The 23,477-nt window shown below is 40.1% G+C and overlaps 1 protein-coding gene across 1 annotated transcript; it reads right to left on the reverse strand.

The window, feature by feature from the left end:
- Positions 1-3,075: 3,075 nt before the first annotated feature.
- Positions 3,076-16,445, reverse strand: GPR143 (G protein-coupled receptor 143). Its single transcript, XM_005151426.3, has 8 exons — positions 16,002-16,445; positions 14,218-14,327; positions 11,181-11,275; positions 9,642-9,734; positions 9,049-9,158; positions 7,692-7,800; positions 5,055-5,172; positions 3,076-3,733 (listed from the first exon to the last, which is right to left on the reverse strand). Exons 1-8 carry the CDS (start codon positions 16,243-16,245, stop codon positions 3,434-3,436), a joined length of 1,179 nt encoding a protein of 392 aa, XP_005151483.1. The 5' UTR covers positions 16,246-16,445; the 3' UTR covers positions 3,076-3,433.
- Between the last annotated feature and the right edge of the window lie 7,032 nt (positions 16,446-23,477).

The following is a 23,477-nucleotide window of genomic DNA, read 5'->3' on the forward strand; positions in this document are numbered from 1 at the left end:
AAGGGAACCCTTCCCATAGACAGCATAAAATGAAGATCATAGATTCTGACTGCATCTATGAACTTCAGTATTGACAGGATCTCTCCCTTATTAACCCAAGCCATGTTTGAAACACACCTTAGAAAATGAGTATTCATGTCAGATACAAGCACTCCCCACATTTGCCATAGCAGAGGCCAGCACGCTCCTAGAAACAGGTGTTTTTGAAGTGATCATAGGCTGGGAATCCAGATGCTGGAATTAACATGCTATGAGGGTTATGCAGACATGAATTGTCATGAAAATGAGAACATGGACGTTTTTCTATGTGCTGATAAGAGCACAGTTCCTCTCAGTGGTGAGTGGATGACAAACTTCAGAGGACAGTATTCAGGTCAGTGCTACAGAAGAGACGTGGGGCAGTCATGAGGCAGGAGGTGAGATCATGAGGGGACAGGAGGGGCATCCGTGAAAGCTGAGGGGAAATTGTGAGGGAAGAGCAGGGGCAGACATGAGGGTAAATTATGTGGGGAGATGTGGTGCAGCCATGTGTCATGAGAGGACAGGAGAGGCAGTCATGAGGGATGAGGGTAGATCATGATGGGACAGGACAGACAGCCATGAGAGTTGAGGGGAGATTGTGAGGTGAGAGCAGGGGCAGCCATGGGCTGTGAGGGTGGTCATGAGGGGTAGCAGCATCACCTGTATTGTGTGGGGCCACTATGAGGCAGGAGACAAGGTGTGTCTGTGTCTGGAGATCATTGGGCAGTCACAAGGGGAGATCAGTTTGTGCTTAAAGGCATGGTGGGCTTGTCAGTCCTATCATAACGGTTGGGCTTTTTCCCAACCCGGTTGATTCAATGATTCTGCAGTGCTCTCTTGCTGACCCTTGGAGTACACCCTTAATTTCCTCCCAAAATGAAGGTGGCTGCAGCAGCCCAAGGCTGCCCCATGTGCAAGCAGCAAGCACAGGCAGCAGGGAAATGGGGAGATGCACCTCAACAGCACACTAATGATGCAAGAGATGGGCAACCCTGGCAGCTCTTGGAGAAGGAAATGCTTTGCCTGAACTGTTAAACAGTGAGGTAGGAACAAGGTCTGTTCAGGGTGAAATTAAATGTGGTCATGGTTACACATGAGCAGAACCCATTATCACCCAATTTTGAGCTGCATCCATCAGAGACTGGGAACAGCAAGTAAGGAAACTCCTCACACCTGCTCCTAAGTTAAAAACCACTGTCAGTTTGCTCTGCAGTGTCCCATACCACTTTCTCAGTGTGTCAGAATTAGGTCAGTTGGCTTTCTTAAGCACTTAAATGAGTCCTGATTTTTCCTGATGATATCCCAATGGACTACTAATACATAGACACACCACACACATCCCAAGGACAACTTTGAAGGAACAAGAACAAGAAAAGCAGGTGAGCAAAGCAGGGCCCTTGCAAGAGGCTCTCCCAGCCACAGGGGTGCTCCAGTACCAGCAGCCATCCGGCATTGCTCAGGGCCTCCTCCTGGCCCTGGGGCTGGGGCTGAGGCACCATGTCTGTCCCTGTCCCATGTGTGCCCTGGAGCAGCAAAAGGAAGGTGGGATTAGTTGCTGATCCCTCACAGGGCCTCTTCCATGTCACCTCCCAAGTGCTTTTGTGCCACATGAATGCTCCTGTGAAGCCAGAGCCTGTTCATTTGGATTTAGGGTTTTGTAGCTTGGCCCACACCCTAACATCTGAACAGGTTTACCAACAGTTCCACCTCCGCCTTTTTCCTGCTCTTTTGAAGGCAGTTGTGATGAGTATTGCACTGAAAATGTGGTCTCTGTTTCAAAAGGATGGATATAATCTGCTCCCAAGGCCCTGTGCTTTCTCTTCATGCTTAGCTAGGAATCAAATAACTGTGATGAAAAGAAAGAATCTGGTGATCTGTCAGTATTTCTGAGGGTACAACAGTAATATAAAGCCATAAAACCACAAAGGTTTCTACAGCTTTGTAATGATCTGCCTAAATAATTATCCTTTGTTGTTGTTGTATCAAAAGATCAGTTTAAAAGGCATTTATTTAAAATAGCAAATCGATATATTTTCTGTATAGCTTCTGCTGATCCTGCATCTCAAACCATCCTGGGAGTCCCTTCAGTAACACAGCACCTTAAGCTTCAAGTATTATTGCACTAATCTTCCAGCAGTCTTTAAAAAGATATTTATTTTACAACATCTGGGACTGAACTGGGTTGGAAAATAAAAGTGTGGACAGACAGTGAAGTTCAGCCAAAGGGGATGTGAACAGGGTTTTAAAAATAGGTTTTGTTTTATGCCCGGCCCTGGCTGCATGCTGAAGGAAAGGAGGGAGGCCACCAGGGCTCAAGGGGCTTCCACCATGCCATCAGTCAAACTGTATTGTAAACAACTTCTAGCATAAACAGACTTAAATAGTACTAATTTTACTTCTGACATGAAGTTAAAAGCCTGTGGTAGACACGGTCATCATTTCTTTCTTAACTTTCAACCTATCTGGGCACTGCACCATAGAAGGGTGAAATCCTCCGAAAAGATGAGGAGAATGGATGTAGGATCTCTTCGTTTAGGAGATAAAAACACAAAACAGAGCACACCTCAGAGAAAGGACCATTGATTCTACTTACTCTGGTTTTTGATGAGCATTCAGATCATCCAGTGGTTTTTTGCAAATGTTATCTCTTAATACAGCTGCCCTGAACAGCCATAATCCTGGTAGACAGGTACATAAAAGGATCAAATTGAATCCATGTTACAGTCAGTTTGAAGGGTTATTTTTTCTTTAACCAGGAGTGAACTGGAACCATTATTCTGGTGTGTTTATGGAATCTAGGCTGGGCCTGATTTTATCTTTTTTTAAGCTGTTAGCTCCCTAGACAAAACCAAACTGAAAATTCATATACACAAGCTAAAATAAGACTATGTAAGTGATACCCTACACAAACAGGAAATATTTGTGCTTATAACAAAGGTTGGTGTCACTGACGTTTTACCAGAGTGTCAAGGCTGGAAATATTGTCTCAGAAACCTCAGAGCTGTAGTTTTTGGTGAGGAATTTAATGCTAAGCAAAGCAAGCAAGGCAAGAAATTTAAATCTCAGCATATTAATAGTCTATTTATTTAAACAAAAGACTCTTCTACCACATGGAAGTTACAAGAGAGATTAAAACAAAATGGATGAAAATCAATTCTAAGTAACATTGATCTTTGCAGAGATACACTCCTGATGAAAAAGGATCAAGCCTTTATACCAGTTATCACATATCCTGCAAGGCAAATGAAAATATAAACCATATCTTGGTCTCACATGCTCCCTCTTTCTCTCACACACAAGTTATAGGAAATTACATTAAGCCATTGGGCACAAACCTAATTCCAGAGCACACAACAGTTTCATACAATGACGTGGGAATGTCAGAAGGGGGATCCAGCTCTGTGCTTATAAACTACCAGCCCTGGTAAATGGGAGAGCTCCTAGTTAATCTGTCATCACTGCTAGTGTTACCTTCAGACATCATGCTTATAGCCTCATCGGTCTGTTGGCTGTCAGTTGCTGCTATCTTCTTGGAATCATGGATGTTGTTCTGGTAGTTCACTGGTGAGGGATAGGTATTTTCACCCACAGTGGATGAAGACATTGATTCCCAGGGTATTTCTCTTTTTCGCCATTTTAGGTCCACTCTCCATCCTGTCCAGCCATAGAATGCTAATGTGAAGAGGAATCCTTGCATTGGGTTAAGAACCCCCTAGGAAAGGGAATTTCAACAGGAGTTACACCAGCAAGGCTCCATTTTCAACTCCAGCAAAATACCATGAGCTGTTGTTCTGATATGCTGAGGCCACCACAGCGAACAATAAGCTGAACAGATGGATTTCTAGCATTAATTTTAGCTGGTCAATCCCCTGGTGTGTTTTTAACTTTCCCCACAAGCTCTGGACATTTTTCATTCACAAAAGCAAATATTATATTTTTCACTAGAAGCCAAGTCAAATACATGAAAGTGGACACTGGCATACTCAGTCAAGATTTTTAAAATAGCAGGAATTGATCTGTCTGGAAATGCTGCAGACTCCTGAACCAGTGAAAATGTCCATCAAAGTGGGACAGAAACACTGAAAAAGAAAATCCCAAGTGATTTCCCCAAAAGTTGTCTCTGTTCCCAGTGCAGTGGGATGCTTGGCAAGTAAATGGCTTGAGCTGTTACCATTTTTCTCACGAGAAAAGAGCAAATTATTTTTACAGCCAATTTAAAAATAGCTCAGTTCACAGACCTGACCTCTTGCTCTCCAGGTGAGCAAGAGCAAGGCCCCTGCCACACTGATATGTTCACTCCTTGTCAAAGGAGGAGGTTGTATCAAATCTGCTGCACTGATTAACCCTTTAGGACAAAACTGCTCAGGGACTTAACTACACAAAGCATGTTCAAGCTTTGCAGGTATTCAATGGTTTCAGAATAAACTCTTCGGAAAAGGAACCTGCAATATCACATCTGAAAAATTCCCTGTCAAATTTTCCAACAGGAGAAGAGAGGGTAGGGTATAGTAAGAGGCTAGCATCTTACAGCTATTTTTTTGGTTCAGTGCTTTCAATATTTTCTATGTATTTGTCCCTAAATGTCCAAACATCAAGATACAAGATGCAGTTATTCTTTATAATAATGAAAACTCTGGTTACAAACAGACAATTACCAGAAAATGACTATTTTAGTGGAGAACCTTCAGGAATTGTGAGCAAAAATTTTACAGCTCGCATTATGGCAGAGATTAGCAAGGTTAAACTAGGAATCATTGTAATGTGTCTTAAAATGGGCAGGAATCACTCACAGAGAAAATGCATAGTATAGTATATGGGAGAAAAAATTGGCTTTTGGTACATTTCAGGCAAAGTTTATATGTGAAAAGCGCTCACAGTGACTTCTCCTTCCTCTCTCTTACTCTCTGCTTTTCTTCCTTGATTTTCAGCGTATTTATATCCCTTAGAATCGTGAATCATCCGCTAGGTGGGTGCTGTTCCACCATTCTTAAAAAAGCAGTTTCTAAAACTAAGCAATGTCACAGCTGACCTACCATAATAATCCACGTGATCAGTGCAGCACTTCTGATGTTTTTCAGGGGATTTTCATTGATATCTGGCTGCATTTCAAGATAGAACAAAAGGCTCTCATTGATGATATTGGATGACCAGCTATTGCAGGAATAAAGAACAAGACAGTTATATATATTTGTATATGCAAAATATGCTTTAAGTTCAAATTACAAAAATTAGGGTCACTAATAAGGAGACTGAGATTTTTTTAATGTTAAGACTCAACCTGAAGGGACTAGTTGGTCTCTGAGATCATGATCAAAAACCAGACACTTACCTACTAGCCCAGGGGTAGACAAAGAAAGCAATACAGCAACCAAAACCAACAAAAATTGTAATTGAACCTGATCATTCGATCTTGCTGCAGAACAGTAAATTGTAGGACAAAACTGAGTGATAACAACTGTGATCAATAATGGGAACGTCATGCATGCTGACTTCTTTTGCTTGTGTCTTAAAAGGGAAGTGCTCAAAGATAAGAAAACCAAATATATGCATACTTGTTGTAAAAAGCTGCAGGAACTCTAGCTGGAGTTAGAATTTCAGGGTCAGAATACAACAGATTTTAAAAATGTCCATAAAAAAACTATGAAGCAAAACAAAAGTTGACTTTAAAACCCTTGAAAATACCATCACATATTTGGTAATTTGTATTCTAAGGAAGGATGAGCATAACCAAGCCTCACCCTGTGAAAGAAATGAGGATATTCTACACTAAATAAAGGTTATAGCAAATATCTGTAATTTCTTATGACTTCTAAACCAGCATTTCTTTATAGTTCTACTGCAGCTTCAGAAAGTAAACCATCAGCGTCCATATTATACTTTCTGAAGGGGTTTATACATGTCCTTCCTGCAATTATGTTTTTATCACAGTGTAAAACCTCCTGTTTTCCCCTCCTAAATCTGCAGGCATGTCTTGTACCCTCTGTTGCCCCAACCTGCCATCTTTGACTAACTCATCTCATATTTGACTTCTGGAATGGAACAGCATCTTCTCTGAGCTTCTGGCATGGGACTGCCTCTGTCTTAACCTTTGAGAGAGTTTTTACACTCTAAACCTTATGTTTTACCAGGAGAACAAAATCCAAAACTAGAACTGTGACTATTTTGTTTCATAGGAAAACCCAGAATGAGACATAATGGAAATAAACAAATGTCCCCACTGTATCCTTGGGGAATTGATCTTTTCTTTCATGTTTGCTCCAAGACCAGTGAACTGGCCACCATTCCTTAGGTTGCAACACACTTCTGTGGTGCCTCTGGGCACTTCCATTCCACAGCCCTGAAAGCCTAGTTAAATCTGTGCTCCTTGTTGTTTCAGTAATTTCCAGAAAGCCATGCTACAGGACACTTTGCTGCTATCTCCCTCCCTTTCTGGTTACCCCACACTTCACACTAGAAACCTCTCTTCCAAGCCAAGCAGACTCTGATATTCCCCAAGAAAAATCAATCATTTCTCTCCAGAGCTCTCCAGTATAGAGCAGCCAAGAGAAGTTAAAAAGGCAATCTTTCTCCCTATTGATCCTTTTAAACAGTGTAACATTCATTAATGTCCCTGTGTATAAAGAACTTATGTAGTTGCAGAGACTGTTCAGCTTGGCCAAGTTATTTCACTACTCCAGGACCATATCATTCCTCCCCCTGTTGCTTGTGATACCCATGTAGGCAGTAAAGACTTCACAGCGGTGACTGCTTCTTACTAGATCATTGCACAGACCTTTGTAGAGTAAACTACCACTCCTTCTGGTTCATCTGTCACTGTGAGACTGCAGTAAAAAACATTTTAGTTTTGCTGTGTGCATCTAGAGCTTCCAGTTCCAGTTATTACTCCAGAATCTTTCACACTGGATGGTGCTGTCGAAGCAGAGGATTGGGGGCTATGGGACTGAAGCTGCACCCTCTCTCTTTCCCCAATTCCCTTGTTTCCTTACCTCCTCTCTTCCCTATCTATCTTTTTCCTGCCCTACCCCAAAGCACTATTTTCACGAAGAAAGATAGAATATTAAAACAAAACAAAACAAAGCAAAACAAACAAATAAACAAAAAAACCCCAACCAAACGCATTAAATTATCAGAAATTTCCCACACAATCATATGGAGATTTCTTTTCTGGCATATGACCTTGTGTTTACAGTCAATATTCATCCTTTTTTTTTCCACACACTTGGGATTTGCAGACCACATAGGTGACAGCATTATATAATCATAGGCAGGTCCATGAAGCCAGTCTTACAAGCTTATTTACTGTAGGTTTTCAGTGATGAGTTCAGTGACCAGAAGAAATCTTGAGTACAGAAAACTGTCAATCAGCCCACAATGCTGGGTAGCTGCTGTTCCAGGCAGCTTAATCTATGCCCAACCTTTTTTTGGCTATTGTTTCTTGGGGTTATTATCTTCCTGTTGGTTAAACATTTTTATCATTTCCTTGCAGCCTTCTGATGCTGCATGGGTGATTCAGCTACTTTGTGAACTAGATTAGAACTACTTCTTCTGGAGACACCTTCCCTTCCAACCACAAAGAAAAACAAATGAAGCAGCCCATCAGACTGTTCTTATCCCTGATCCACTCTAGCTGGAAAAAAAGGCAGTTTAAAACAATATAATACACCTCTTACCAAATAACGAATACCAGCATAATTTTGAAGAAGCGGATCTGGATCTCTGTCCCCAGACGTCTTTCATTCTCTGTATAAATCCCTTGTCTCCCTTTCAGCAAGGAAGCAACTGGAAAGTATACAATCATATTCATTAATATACATGTATCTTGTTAGTTATAGGCACAAGGATCCAGAAGACAGATGTCTGTAAAGAGGAAACAAAGGAATGGATGGATTTGTCTCCAGCAGCAGTTCAGAAGCTGGAAGGACCATCATCAAGGAATCTCAAAAGTACATCCATTATGGATTCCTACAATGAATGATACCCACTAGATCACTAGATGGTTTTTCTTTTCTCAGTCCCACTGAAAACAGAAAATAGTATGGTCAGCACACTTTTGTTTTAGAACAGAAGGTAGTGCTTACAACTTCTATATAATGTGTGATATATTTATTATGTGATGGTTTAAAGTAAAATAAAATACATTCTATCCTATTATACACATTACATTTCACTGAGCAATTGATACAGCGTTAGCTACACCTCTAAAAGTTCAAGGAGTAATGCCAGCAAAATAGACAGTTAAGCTACATGCTGTTCAGGTAACACGAGGAATATATATACGCACAAACACAATCTCAGTGTGTATTTTCCCATAAAAGAGCAATTTTTGATAGAAACAACTTTTTAAAGGAACAACTGTTCCTTTGAAAATTAGTATTCCTGAGGGACACAGGATGCATGGGATGAAGACTGAACTGAGAACACAAGGTCTTCTGTTGCTGTTTTTACATATTCAGTGCATAGATAAGTATGTATTCAGGTACTGCAAACATCTAACATGGTTCATATTACATGCAAAGAATGCACTGAATCTGTGGCTCTTTTCAGTCTCATTTCTTCAAAGCACTGGATAATAAATTAAATGGGAACTTCAAGATTCCATCTGAACTGTGTACAATTCCCATTTGTTTCATCATCTCCGAATCAGAAGTGATAAAATTCCGATCATATTTTATTTTTTTTTTTTTTTTGCTCCAGGGCTGCTAAGAAGTAGAAGTTAAGCATCCACCATACACTGCTTCAAATACTTTAAATCAACAGTAATTTAGTAACATAAAAACACCTTTGACAATCTGCAGTAAAGGTTTTTCACAGCATAGCTTAAGTATGTCATCAGAGTGTCTCTAGGGCAAATTTTCCATCAAGATGGTATCTTAATTTCAATAGGCAACTCCCTCCCACCCTTTGCTGTATCTTTATGAGTTAATGAGGAGCTATCCCACATCACTGTATAAACAGGCATGACTTTTTACAGTACTGTTATGTTGCTAAGTAACACATTCTGGTTGATGCTGGCCATTAGGAACATACCTGCTGATACTGTCCTCCTGAACAGGATTGGGTTGACCACCAGCACTAACAGGAGGGGGGCGTAGGTTGTGATGTAGTGTGGGATTGCATGCTCCAAGCCATTTTCACAGCTGAGAAGAAATTATTAACAGCTTATGGGTACTTTTTCCCCACAGCTGACATTTCTGGCTATTCTATGCCACCTTTAACTTAAAAAAATAAAAGGAATGAAGTAAACAGGTGCTAAGCTTTTAAATCACAGACCTTTACCACCAGCTCACATGCAACCCAAAGCTGATTTTTAACATGCACTATCTGTGCATTTTTCTCAAATTTAAAGGAACAAATGCAAAGCTAAAGCCAGGACTGGGAGAAGAATGGCTCTTAGCAGAAGGTGTATCACAGCCCTGTAGCATGCCCAAGTGCCTGCATTGCCTGGCATAAACCCTACAACTCAGGCAGGTATTTCTAGAATACTCACTGGCTCAAGGGAACACTTTTCAAAGATCAAAAAAGCCCAACATTTGGACATCTGTCTCTAAAGACAACCAAAACACAGTCAGATGACCAGTGAATGCTATGATTTTGCAGTCTGTTTCCAGAGCCCTGCTTACCTGGAGAGAGAAGGATAGTAAAGCAGTGTAATTCCCTCCACACAGAGCATCACTGCAAGGCCCCATGTCATCATGTGGTACAGCACAATTGTACTGGAGGCAACAAATAGGACAGGCATAATTAAATATACCAAACCTTACACTTTCCACATTGCAACATAAAGATAGTACACTCAGTGAAACAGCTTTACAGCTGTGAAAGGGTGCAGGACGACATTAGCAGTACATTACACTAAGAAAAGCAAGTGGGGCTGGGGGTCCCTTCAGCAACGTGATAAGCCAAAATTGGTTGTTCAGGCTTGCACACAGAAGTCCCACATTCTCCAACCCTTATCCCCAAATATCCATAAGGAACCCCTGCATCATTTGTTTCTCCAGCAGAGAGCAAAGTAGGGGATTACAATTTAAGAGTGGAGCTAAAAAGTCAAATAAACCACCCTTCTGTAATCTGCAGAGAATTATGTTTAACTTTCAAAGTTAGATATTGCTCCCATCTTAGGGAGATTCAGGTCTGTGTGTTCGAAAGTTTTTCTTTGTTTACTCAGATCACAGAATTGCATAATGGTTTGGGCTGGAAGAGTGCTTAAAGAGCATCTAATTCTAAACTCCCTGCCACAGGCAGGGTCACCTTCCACTAGACCAGGTTGCCCAAAGCCCTGCCCAGTCAGGCCTTGAACACAAGCCCAAATATAGATGAGTTTTTTGGTTAACAGGTATTGGGGAAGAAGGTATGTCTCAGCTGTTTCAGACTAGAGCTGTGTAACTTCACAAAATCAGATTTATTCTCCACAAGCTGATGTCAATTCAAAAATCCCCATTTTGATAACATCTGCCATAAAAACCATGTCTCTAACACCTGACTGCTCTGGACTATCCGGGAACAGAGTCACGTAATTCCATGTTTAGCAGTAGTAACTGAAGGTCATTTTGCCCTTCTAACAGCAAGCTTAGAAACACCTCATATTTTCTGTCCAGCATGGTATTTTCCAAAGGGTTTGGGTTCTCCTGTTACAAGCATTGTAGAAAAAATCTATAACAAATATATAAAATTCTTCTTTAAAACTTTACAAATGTGACCAGAAGTGTAATAATGACAGTACTGAGAAGGAGATAAGATAGAAAATCTGAGGAATGAACTGTATGAAATTCAACACCTCCCCACACACAATTTTAGTTTCAGATTAACACTTTTTCTTTTTTTCTTTTTCCTGCAAGAATCAATTTTGAGTACAGAGTAGGGACAGAAATAGCTACCTTGTTGCAATAAAGTTTATAGAGTCCAATCTGCTCCCTGTTTTTCCAAAGGTTGAATGAACTCTGCTACATTTAAATTCCAGTTAGACGTAAACAAATCAGTATCTGAGCATTGCATTGGCAATTTCAGCATTTAGCACACCAATCATCCATTTCTTTACCTGGTAACGGTATGAACATCAGATAATTGTACAAGCTTCACTTACACACTTAGATAGCTGCAGGCAAACATGGATATACATTGCTGGAAGGAAATCAACAAATTCAGAGCTTTAATGCTGGTACCTCAGTCCTGCTGATCTTCTTACCACCAGATAAGAATCAACAGCATAGCAAAACAACCACCAGAAGCCAGCACTATATAACAGCTGGATCCACATCTGCAGGGGAGAAAAGTGCCAAATGTCACAGCTGCTTGTCAAGGACCACTTGGGACAGGGGAGGGACTCAAACCTTTAACCTGGTGATTTGTTCTTTAAATGTGCATTTTCCAGCTAAAATTATGAAGTATGAAATCATACTCAAAATCACAGGAACAGCATTGCTGTAGCCAATGGGTCAAGTCATAGGTTAATTGAAAAGCATTTGCTTTCACAGCTTTTTCTGTTGTTTAGGAGACCTGTTATTTACCTCTCCAGTGCTAACCCTTCACTGCTGTGAGTGAAGCCCAAAGAAATTTATAGTGAGGAAGTTTTAATTTTAGGTTTAAATTTTAGTAGTTTCTCAGTAACTGAAGCATAAGGAGATCACTGAGGCCAAGCACCACCACAGTGTGCATATATATTGTGAGATCTGCATGTGACGGACATATTCCTCATGTACAAGATACCAATTCAGGGAATGGTTATTAAGAAATAAAAGGTCATTAACAAAATATCTCTCACCTTCTGGAAAAACTACCCATACTGAACTCCCTGACTGATTTCTTCAATAAAAATCCAAAGGGTACAGGTTCGAGTCAAGTTAAATTCCACAGTGTTCATGAGCTGACCCATGAGCATTTTTCCCATGAGTCTATATAAGGGACCTTGCTTTGCCACTGTTTATCAATGCCAAACTTCTTCCCATAAGAGCTGGCTCTTTGTAATAATCTGGAACTATTTTAATATTCAGGTTACCTCTCCTTCGAGCCCTCTTTCAGTTGTTATCTGGACACCCTTTAGCACGGCTCCATAGTAGGATTATTTTACAGCTCGAAACCAACATACTTGTTACTTAGCCAAACCGCAGTGAGTATAGATCTACCATTCCTTCCTCCAAAGACAAATCAAGCTGGGGAATATTTCCTTTCACCATGGGTGTAGACCCTTCTTCTAGACATTTACAGCACAAATCAGTCAGTATTTAATTCAAACACCATGATATTTTCCTAGTGCACAGGGGTCAGAAAATAAAATTCCTATTTCTTTCTAATGCACTTTACCCATAGCAATCAGCACGTAACTTCCCCTGCATGTATTTGCTGCAGCTGAAAAATGCACAATTTACTGTACACTCACACACAAAAATAAACTGTGGGGTCTTTCCACCCATAAAATCCTACACAGACAAGAATATGCCCAAAAATAATATAAACCAGATGCACTAACCCCCCCAAAATCTTCATATGGTATCTCACTTTTTAGCAAAAGGACATTTTGCTACAGTGCTTGAGAGGGTATCCCTCTGCAAACCAGAAGATGTTATTCAAAGGAGATGCCTAAAGACCTCCCTATGTGGAGTTTGTATTGGCTTATGGTTAAGTGAAATAAAACAATAGTACTAAAAGGAAAATAAAATAGAAACAGAAACGTTTTACTAACTCACATGAGAATATGTATGGGGAAGTGAGTGGAAGGAGGGTTATTTTTCATTCCAATATAATTAAATCTAAATTTAGCAAATGACTCAAATTACAGTACTTTGCTGGAACCCAAGGAAAGGGAAATAAAAGCTGTGGTAGACTGCTGTGCTGTTCACCATATACCCTGAGATCAAAATGACAAGCAAATAGTCTGCATGCAGTACCTTTATCACTGGTTAAAAATACTACTTTTTGTGTTATGGGCCAGAAATTGAAATTTAAGACATAGGGAAACATGGGTTTTCAATAGGATATTCTTGTTACAAGGCATTGATGATGTTGGCTTTCTCTTCCTTAAAGGAAAAAAAATCCATTTGTATCTAATAAGCAAAACTTAAACACGTATTACAGAGCTGAGAATCGATAGATACATACAGCTGATATTTAATTCTATGGAACAATACTATCATGTCTAAAATTGTCATTATATAATCATATAAATTACAGTCAATTCAATTTGGCACATACTGTTTTATTTTAAAACTACTGGGGAAAAAATTATTTAAATGCAGCATATCATCTTCTACATTGTAAATTTTGGATTGTAAAGCTAATACTGCTCATGCACAAATTCTTTTGGCCCCGTAAGTTCCTATTGATTTTGGGTAAAGTGATAACGTGTCTTAATTGTCATTCTCCACGTTTTGGTATAACATGGTCTTTTTCTTGAACAGTAAACTCAAATTATATGTCTTTGACTGTACTGCGACTGTAATATTTGAAATTGAGTTTTAATCTTCACTTTTGCAGATTTACATTTTCTTATTCCTGTGTTTTAATCCAGAAAATACTTAATTAGACTTGGCCAGATGTGGTCAATGAATGTCCATATTAGCAGTAATCTGGACTGTAATGCTACATGGCAGGGACAGACCTTCTGTCAGCAGCTTTGGCTATATTTATCCTGCAGTCCGTCTGAGTCTAAAACAGATACTTCTGCTGCAAAAGCTAATTTGAACTACCCAAGTTGCTGGCTTCAGTTGGTCCCTTCTGTCACCATGCAGGCTATAATTTCTACTGAAGAAGGTGGACAAATAGATACCTTCATCCTACGTAGCTGCCTGGGACTTTGGTGATGCTGTGCCAGCACAAACCAAACCAGTGGCTTCACAGCCCATTTGGGAATGCTCATACCCTATGCCTCTGTAGCCCTGACTTTGGTACAGGTGTGTCCTCCTCTATCCTAGTATTCCTGTGACAAGTGAGTACTACAAAAAGCTTGGGACCAGTGTCTCTGATGCTGCCTTGTGTCCTCATGTGCACTGTGTGGCATCCAGCACCCTGCCCGCCCTGATCCAGGCTTTCGAAAGGAGGCATGACCACACTTGCAGGGGTGTGGCAGAGGCCGAAACTATCATATCCAGGTTCTGACTCACAGTCAAATTTCCTTGCATATGCAGTGGTTTGCCTTTCAGACTTCCCACGTGGAGGAACTGTTGACCTGGAACAGGAGGAAGGGGAGACGATCTCTTTACCTACCGCGCTCCCCACGCAGAAAACAGAAGGCCACACGCTGGTCCCGTTCACCACAGAAATGTTAGCTATGAACCCTGGAAAGCCTAGCCATACACTTGATCTGAAGATCATACCTGAAGAAAAAAATGTATTAATGCTTTGAGTCTGCTGGCATGATTTCAGTCACATGCTTCTCCCCTGCCACATATTTCACATCACAGCCCAGATTTTATGTGTCCACAGGAAGGCTATGGCTGCAGAGGGACACAGCAGGAACAACTGCACTATTTAAACACTGGTGTAATTGCTCAGGGAAAGTAGACCCAAGAGTCTGAAGCTGATGGGACTTGAAATGTTATGTAGATTAAAATCCCACTTACTTACAGATACTGTCACACACTTCCCTAAAATAAATTGGGTGTAATTTAACTGATTGACATACAGTAGAAGCGAACTACAATTTTACCAGCATATAATCATACACTAATGTTTATTTCTCTATAAGTCCTCATTGCAGAAAAGAGTTAATTGACCACTTTTCACTGTCTTCACTTGTACAATCAGCTTTCTTCCTCTCTGTCACAGGACTGAATAAAGAGGGCATTGGTATTGCATGGGAACAATACACATTTTTTTTTAAACAAACTTAAGAGTTTGTTAGTGAGATTTTCTGGGTTTGCTTGAAACAGGCATTGAACCACCAACATACAGCAGAACAAAGCCACCAGGCTTCCCACTAGGAGGAAACAGTTTCTGACCCACCAAAATGAGTTTAATTCAAACACAATGATGGACAAATAGTTTGAGTTTGCCATTGAAAGAGAAAGGGAGAAAATAACTTTATCTGTTGCTGTCCTCATCTAACTGAAAGGACCTTTTCCAGGTGAATGCACATGTTTTTCCCATATCTTTTATTTTTTATTTCCCCCTTTATGATTTGTTTTAATATTGGTACTTACTATGTACCATGAGAGAACCTGGCTAGTAGGTATAAAAGGGGAAAAGACCTGAAATTCCACTCCTTTCCCAGGCAGCAAGAGAGACTTACAAAACAGCACTACTTCTGTTATCAAAAGTAAGGGGAAAAAAAGTTATTGTAGAAACAAACTCATCCCGTCTTTTCATAGCATGTGTCATGGTAATTTGGCAGTAAATGCCATAGGCTGACAGGACAGATTTAGACACATTAGTTTCATTTTGACTCATTAATTTTGTTTTATTCTCTGTTGTTTTATTCCTCCAGCCTATCAGCCATGGGGCCGGCAGCAGGCTGTCCTTGATAAGGGAGCTCTGCTTGCTTTTCAAAAGCCTGTGCCCAGCATGATCTGTGTACAGCTGCAATTCAAACTCATTTGCTGTCAATGTCATGTGCCCAGAGAAGCAGCTGGCATGCAAACAAGATGGCAAACTCTTTCTGAGATGATTTAAAGACGTATAGGAAGTGTTCTTTAAATGTCCTACAGATTGGCTGTTTGATGTCAGCTTTAGTTTTGAATGTGCTGCCTTGCCTCTACGTTTATGCCTTACTCTGAGAACCTGCCATTATTTTAAATTATGTTTTAAAGCAGATTTTGGTGTAGATTTGTCAAGAGCTTTTACCTCTAAAATATAACTACCAAACAAGACCTTTCTCCCCCAAAGGCCAATCACCTACTGCTCTCACTTAGCCCAAATCTGCCTGTGAATACATGCAGCATGTTTCCCTCAGAAACCTCTGTTGTTCACTCACCATCTTCATTTGGCTGTGGTACCTCAAAGCAACAAGAGCCTGCTACAGAAAGGGTAAGGGACATCAAGATGGCACTTACCTAAGCTACCAAGGATGTCACAAATGGAGATAAGGAGAAGGATGGTGGAAGAGGAGGAGGCTTTGGGCATCTTCCGTGGGCTCTGTCCCTTCTTTGGCAGAAGCTGCAGGATGGTCAGTAGCAGACTGACGGAGGAACTGCCAATGCAAACTCCACAGAAGACTTCAGGTTGGAAGTTCATCACTAGCTGTGTAGCTGCATCCTGGTTCGGGCAGCAGTAGGTTTCTAACCTGGGAGAAGCCATGAAGCGTCCGGCTGGTGGACGGGCTCCACAAGCAGAAGAAAATGCTGTTGCTTCCCCAAGGCAGCATTCACTTTTTTCTTCACCCTCCCCATTAGTCCTTGGTGCTGAGAATCACGCGATTGATGGATCATGTGCTGCTGCTGCTGGAAGTAAATCCCCTAGAGCGGCCTTTCTCAGCCTCTCCTAGCAAGGAGATCAGATCCAAACAAGAAAACACAGTGTAATCTGAATCATGCCCCATGCTTGCTCAGAGTCATTGGCAGCAGTTCACTCACATATTTCAGCTTGCATAGTATGTGATACAGGAACTTAAACTCTTCAGAGCATTGAAGGTAGTTTAAATTAAATAAGGATGCAGATACCAAAGGAGAAGCATTACATTTTAATTGTGTTTCTCTTTATCCCTATCCCACACAGCACCCTATAATTACTGAAAATTAATTGAAAAGGTGAGTCCAGACACAAGCAGTCCCAGCCTTTATAGGGAGGAGCAGGGCTGTACTTCCACACCCAAAACCCAAACCTCAGTTTTAGTGATCCAACCCACCCATCTTTTTAATTAAAATTAGAAACATGATATCCTATCACTGGAGAAAGAGATTACATTTAAGAAGACAATATTAACCTCATCCTATTTAAACCACAAGCACAAAAATTCTCTTTAGTCTGCACTGTCTGCATTGGATCAGCTTGACATGGAGATTTTTTTAATTTATTTTTTAATTTGGTAAGGGTTTAATATGAAAACAGGACCTGTAATCTTTGATTTTACTTTATAAGCTAAACAATATCTTGTAAGTCAGGGATCTTACTAGACAGAGCAGCAAATACAATCATAAATACAAAAAGGAACTCTTCCAATCTCAGCTGCATTTCAAACTCCCTGTGTCAGCTATCACCCCTCCAAAAAGCTTGTTTGTAGCAACATGGTCAGGAAATACAGGAAGGAGTACTGCCAAAGAACTACAGTGAACTGGGTGTTAAATAACAGTAATGGATTTCATATTTTTTCCTTGTAAGAAGAAACAACCTAACCTTTTATTTTATTTTTTTTTCCCAAAATGGCCCAGAATAATTTAGCAGAATTATAAATATCTGGTGAATGCTAGTGGGATGTTTTGCATGCAGGGGTTATAAAACAGAGTCTTCAGACAGTATGTTTGCCCATAGTAGAGAAAACATCCATCAGTCCTGAGTAAAATGGTACCTGCCAAGTTTTTCACTACACAAGATACCTTATACTTGATCCCAGAACAAGAACAAACCCACAAAGCTCACCAGCTTGCTGACGCTGGTGGTGGCCATGCAGCCTCCTCATGCAGGACAGCAGTGTCAGGGCTTGGGTGGCAGGTGGAGCCCGGGCTGCCAGGCATGCTGTGCATCCACCCAGCCTGCTCCTGAGGGACTCCCCAGTGTTCCGCCCAGGCTACATCACCTCAAGAGCAGGATGTTAGCTTGCAGATTCAGACTCCTACACACAGGTGTCTGTACATCAGCAAGGTGTCTGCACTCCCATTGTAGTCAATCAAGACCTTCAGCAGAGAAGCTTAGAGTCTAGACTTAAGTCTAGAGAGCTGTTCAGCTCTTCCTAAATTAAATGCACATGGTGAGTTGAGTAGGCTCCAGTAACTATAATGGGAACTGAGGCATAGGCATCATCAAAGACTCTGAAGTCCAGGCAGCTGAGTTTGAATAATGAAGGTTTTTGCTGGATGTTTTTTCTCCTTTTCAGCATAAAGAGATTTTCCTGCTCCATGGACAAGGACAGGGGAGTGACGTGGATGTTGCAATCCTATGTTTTGTTACTGGCATGTATGCAAAACTATACTGGGGACAGCAAGGTTACACACTATATTGTCCTGCTCCAGAAATACAAACTCTTGAGGTAAAGGAGAGTACCTATGCTCTGTAGTCAGTAAAGGGCTCTGTTGTCAGTACAAGGTTTGGACTTCTCAGGATTTACTCCACCTCCACTAGAGCAGCAGTGCACAGAGTTGTCACCTCTTTGACAAGATACTGCATTGTAATCTACCTGGCTACTAAAGAGCAATTAAAACAATTCTATAAAGACAGAATATTATTAAAATAAAGCCATCATATACCACATATGCAAATACATATAAATAAAAGTAAATTATGCTTGCTCTCATTTGAAAGCAAACTTATATTGCCCTGTTTACAATTAGAACAGCAAAGCTTGGATTATTTCAGAAACTGCTGAATAGAAGCCTTTAATTTCCACTATCAGTTTTTTAAACTGTCCGCCTCACTATTTCTGCTGCCATTTTCCTTCCTTCAAAAACCAGAAAAGCATGTCAAGCTGTTACCCTGACGGTTTGTTCTGGCTGACAGATGGGAATGTTTTGTGTGTTTTGCTTTTTCTTCTTATCACTTGTTTCCATTGATCCTGACTCTGATCTTCTAGTTTTCCCCTCTGGATTTACCATCTTATTACTTTAACTTCTCTCGGCCATTTTGAAACTTCTTTCATTTCTCAGTTTGCAGTCTTACACTCTGGAGATTTTTCTTTTTCTCTCCACAGTTTCGCTGGCTGTTTTGCCACCTATTTTTATTGCTTTACTTCTCTGATTGGAAGAGTGCTCTTCTGGGTCCCTTCCCTCCTGCTCTCTCAGGATTTGATTATGCAGTTACTTACAGATGGAGTAAGTGATTTTTATTGGAAGCAAAGCATATGACCTGTGGCATACCTAATACAAAAAGAAAATAAAGTGAGTCATGAGTGAATGGATACCTGGCATGATACAAGTAGATGTGTCTTTACATGTGGGCATCTGAGGCTGAATGGGAGATGGATCTGTCAAACTAATGAGCCACCCGATATCTCAGCTGATAAGATCTAGCTAGTCTCTGGCCCTTGTTGCTGGGCTGGAAGTATAAAGAGTCAGAACAGTCAAAGAAATTCAAAGCTGGTTTGGCAGTCTTATACCTGAGATTAATTTGGCTTCTCACAATTATGAAAATAAGAAGATAAAAGCTGGGGACATAGGCAAAGAAAACAGAAAATTAATGAAAGTAAGAGAAGAGTTATTTTCCTTGCTAATAAATGTTATTCAGTATTCAATAAAACTTACATTGCTCTACAGGTCCTAATTCCCTTGCCTCTGAAATTACTGACACAGTTCCCACTGTTGCCCAGTGGTACAAAACAGACCAAGAAATATGGAATGTCTCATTTCTGCATCAAAGCAGGATCTTGATTAAGCAAGCGGTGTAGCTTGCAGACAACCATTAGCACATATACAAGCAACATTAAAAAAAGAAAAAACCCTGGCATTACAAATACCTATCAATCAAGTTCACAGTGTTAAGTACAACATTGCACAACACTGAAAATTCCAGTCCTGGTTTTGTACATTGGCAACAGAGAAAAATACTGTGCTCCTTGCAATAAGAATAAGCATGTACTCCATACACACAGCTTTTAGAAATACCTGCTCATGCTCTCCTTGGACCTCGGACATAATGTTTCAGTCCAGTCCATGGACTTGCCTGCTTCTAAGGGAAAGCAACAGGTTTACAAAAATATGACAGGCATGCATTTCTGCTGTTAAGGAGTGTGCTTGAGCATGCAGTTACAGATACTTTAATCACTGTTTTAATTAAATCTGGGACTACAGCAGTTGTTTAAAAAGAGGAAGGGAATTTATGCATATAGAGACAGAGTGGAATCTATTTCTGTTTGTGTGTACAGTCCAGTGCATCACTGACTGAATTTACAGCTCCCAATGAAGATCTTAGATACCCTACAAATGTAAAAAAACTATATTTTGTCAATGATTCATGATCTTATGGTCTTTTTACAAATTACCTGACATAACAGATCCCAAACTGACGAAAGCTGAGTCTGTCTTCAAGATAAATGGATGCAATAAACCAGTTATGATCTCCCCAACAGATCCTACAATATGTTTTGAAAGACCTTAACATACAAACCTTCTATATGCTTAGCATGGTTCTTCATTTTATCCATGCAGACTTTCTACAATTAGATTTAGTTTGGAAGAAAAGAGAAGATGTGTCCTCTCATAATTATCAGTACAAATTTTTAAAGCTAATTTTAAACTGGCATTAACACTTTATCCATAACTGAAATGAATGGGGAAATTCACACCCCATTATTTCGATTTCAAGTTTTCTGTAAATTAGGTAGGGATATTGGAACAATAGTGATATTCAAAGTGTAACATCTGCCATAACAGCTACAGACTCCATTAAAAATAACTGGTAGAAAAACAGAGGTATCACTTCCCTCAGAGATTTTAATATAATTACAGAGTTGTAAATTATTCATTTACATTTAAGTGTGCTGAACATTAATTTAACAGGATGAGAATGAATGTGTCTCCTTTGCATAAAACCAATAATGTTTGAGTTCTTTTGTTTTCTTTAAGAATGAAAACATAAGTACTTACAATGAGTGTGCCTTTGAACAGCTCAGTAATTCTGTATATTTGACGCAATCGTGTTACATTTATTTTACAGATTTTTTTATCCACCTTCTGTGGGGAAATGTTACCCTACCTGACTTTTGTGAAGAAATGTACATAAATTAGTTATTGAAACTGTGCCTATTATGCATTTAAATTAGGAAATGAGGTTTATATGGATGAAGTACAAAATGAGTAGAAAAATGCATCTATAAACTAGAGAAAACAGTTTTTGCTTAGGGATTGGAAGAACAAAATCCCGAATTCTCTGTGCCAATGCTAAGAATATTACAGTCTTTGAAGCCACATTAAGACAGAATTTGTGGCCACATTTCTGGACAAATTCCACCATTAATCATTAATTCACAGATGAAAAAGATATCTCCCTTTCAGCACACATGTAATAAAGAGACCTTGTCCCACACCTACACAGACTACATGAGATACAGTTTGCATAGGAACTAAAAATTGGATCTTAATGTTTGTAAGCATGTAGAGGGTACCCTACAAGATGTTGAATGTCTATCCTGTCTGCAGTATTTTCCAAAAGTATCATAGGCCTCGCTACTTCTGCACTGTCTTTTATGGGTTACATTAGTTGGTTCCCTCAGGAGAAATCAGGTGGGATACTCTTATATCCTTGTTACGATTGTTAGACTGTGGGATCTTCCTAGATCATATCTCCCACCACCCAGAAATATATTTTCAAAGCCCATTAGCAGTAGAAAATAATCTCATAAAACCTCTATTCCCAAGCCAGCCTGTGTAACCAAATCAAAATATATTACAGCACTAATTTCACATCTCTTACAATGCAAGAACTCTCCAAGGCTCCTAATTAAATTGCTAAAAATATCAGTGTATCATGGCCAGTTAGATGGTCTTTTTGAACACTGCAACCAAGTACTGAAGAGAATTCTGACAAAGTGTGCAGTCCCAGTCCAGCCCACAGAGACCAGCCAGTGCTCCCCTTTGAAGTCCCATGAGCATCACTTTCCATGAGTTTCTTTCCATTCCAGTAGCCACATGGCCAGCAGTCAACCCTGCAACACCACTGGACTGTGTGAAGGAAATCTGCAACTGTTTGCTCCATGAATTGTTGCCTGATAGTTCATGAAATGAGCAGAAAGCCCAAAAGCATGGCTTAGCTGGCATAGGTAATCATGAGGAAAGGCAGTAATAGCAGCAGAAACGTTAGAGTGCAGAAAGCACTTAAGATCCACACTTTTGATTCTTCTGTTCTCCAGGACTGAAGATCATGACTTGCCAAAGCTGGACTTCACAGTCCAGAGTGGACAAAGTAATAAGACTAATCCCTAAATATCCAAAGTAGTTTACATTCAGGTGAGCAATACAACTACACTATATAATTATATTACAGCTTGGCTAATTCAGCCACTCCCATTAGCCACCTTCCTGAGAACATGACTTCAAGATACTGGTTGGTCCTAAAACAGCTTCAGAAAATGCAGTGTTTCAAAAGAAATCTTCTGTGTACCCTTAATACTCCATAATTCAGACTTTGAAAAGAAATTAAACTTTGCGTTTGTAATAGGACCTTTGTTATCACAGAAGATGAGCAATACTCCCTCCTTCCCCTGCCCCAGGCATCTGTTTCCTCAGGATGTTACTCACTATACCCCACTTTTACATGAGTATGCTGTACACAAAATTCAGGCTAACAAAGCTGTACCTCTGACAGTGTTATCCTTTTTAAGTCCAACAGGAGCCAGGAAAAGCTAATCTGTCACTTTTTCTCATTGTAAGACAGCTGGATTCCCTCAGTCATCCCATAAACTGTTAACTGTTCTGCCTTGAGAGGAGACTGCACCTTTACCTTTAGTATAAAGAGGCATAGCAGTCTACAGAGGTGACACAGAAAGAACTTCTGCCTTCTGGACTTCTGGGCATGCTCAAACCAGACATATATCAGCCCTAAAATAACCAAATTCATGTAGTATCACAGATCTGGCAATTCTGGACCATAGCCTCTTGTGTATACCTGATACATTGGGGCAAATTGCCTTAGCACTGCAAAAAAACCCCAACAACATTTACTTCATGCTGTACACATGCATAGATAGACTCTCACAATATGCCACATCCTATGATCTCCACCTGGATGCAGTTCATGTTCGGTGTAACCAAGCTGGGAATAGAAAGGTCATTTGTAATAAATGAATTGTGTTTCTTTATAGAATGCACTGAGAGATTTATTTAGACATTGCTGATTGATAGACAGAAAAATGAAGGTTTGCTTGGGGTTAGCTAGAAAATGAAGATAATTATGTCCAAGTGAAAAATACCAGATTACAAGGCTTTTGTCTGCTTTCATTACTCTGGCCTCTTGCTGTCTACCTTTTCAAAAGTCTTCAAAGCATTCTCTGCAAAAAGAGCATTTGAAACCCTCCCTTTGGCATTTTTCCTGACCACCCCTACTCCAGTAATCATCTTCATCAAGTACAGAATTTAGACATAACATGCAGTGATATTGGAGTTCAAATGCATTAAAGACTTCTTGTAAGGCTCCAAGGCTATGTCGCTCATGTAATTAAAATGGGCCAGTACCTGTTTTTTGACACATAAGGGCAAGTGGCACAGCACAGTTTGTATAGCGAATGTTACCAAATACTGTGTGTTACCAAAGAAGATGGACAATGAGGAACACTCTCTAAGGTACCATGAGCAGAAATGCAGCAGGAAGAATAAGTATTACAAGTGACTCTTCACTGAAATGACAGAAATTCATGAAGCAAAAAAAATCCCAGGTTAATGAAGTTGCCA

Source organism: Melopsittacus undulatus, chromosome 2 (genome assembly GCF_012275295.1).
Source record: "Melopsittacus undulatus isolate bMelUnd1 chromosome 2, bMelUnd1.mat.Z, whole genome shotgun sequence".
In the NCBI taxonomy this organism is placed as follows: Eukaryota; Metazoa; Chordata; class Aves; order Psittaciformes; family Psittaculidae; genus Melopsittacus; species Melopsittacus undulatus.

Coding starts and splice junctions, on each gene's coding strand:
- GPR143 (XM_005151426.3), bottom strand. CDS start 16,245: ATGGCTTCTCCCAGGTTAGAAACCTACTGCTGCCCGAACCAGGATGCA. Junction 5,173..7,691: donor ATGCTGGTATTCGTTATTTG/GTAAGAGGTGTA, acceptor TTCCTGCAATAG/CTGGTCATCCAATATCATCA. Junction 3,734..5,054: donor TGATCACGTGGATTATTATG/GTAGGTCAGCTG, acceptor TCCCTTTCCTAG/GGGGTTCTTAACCCAATGCA.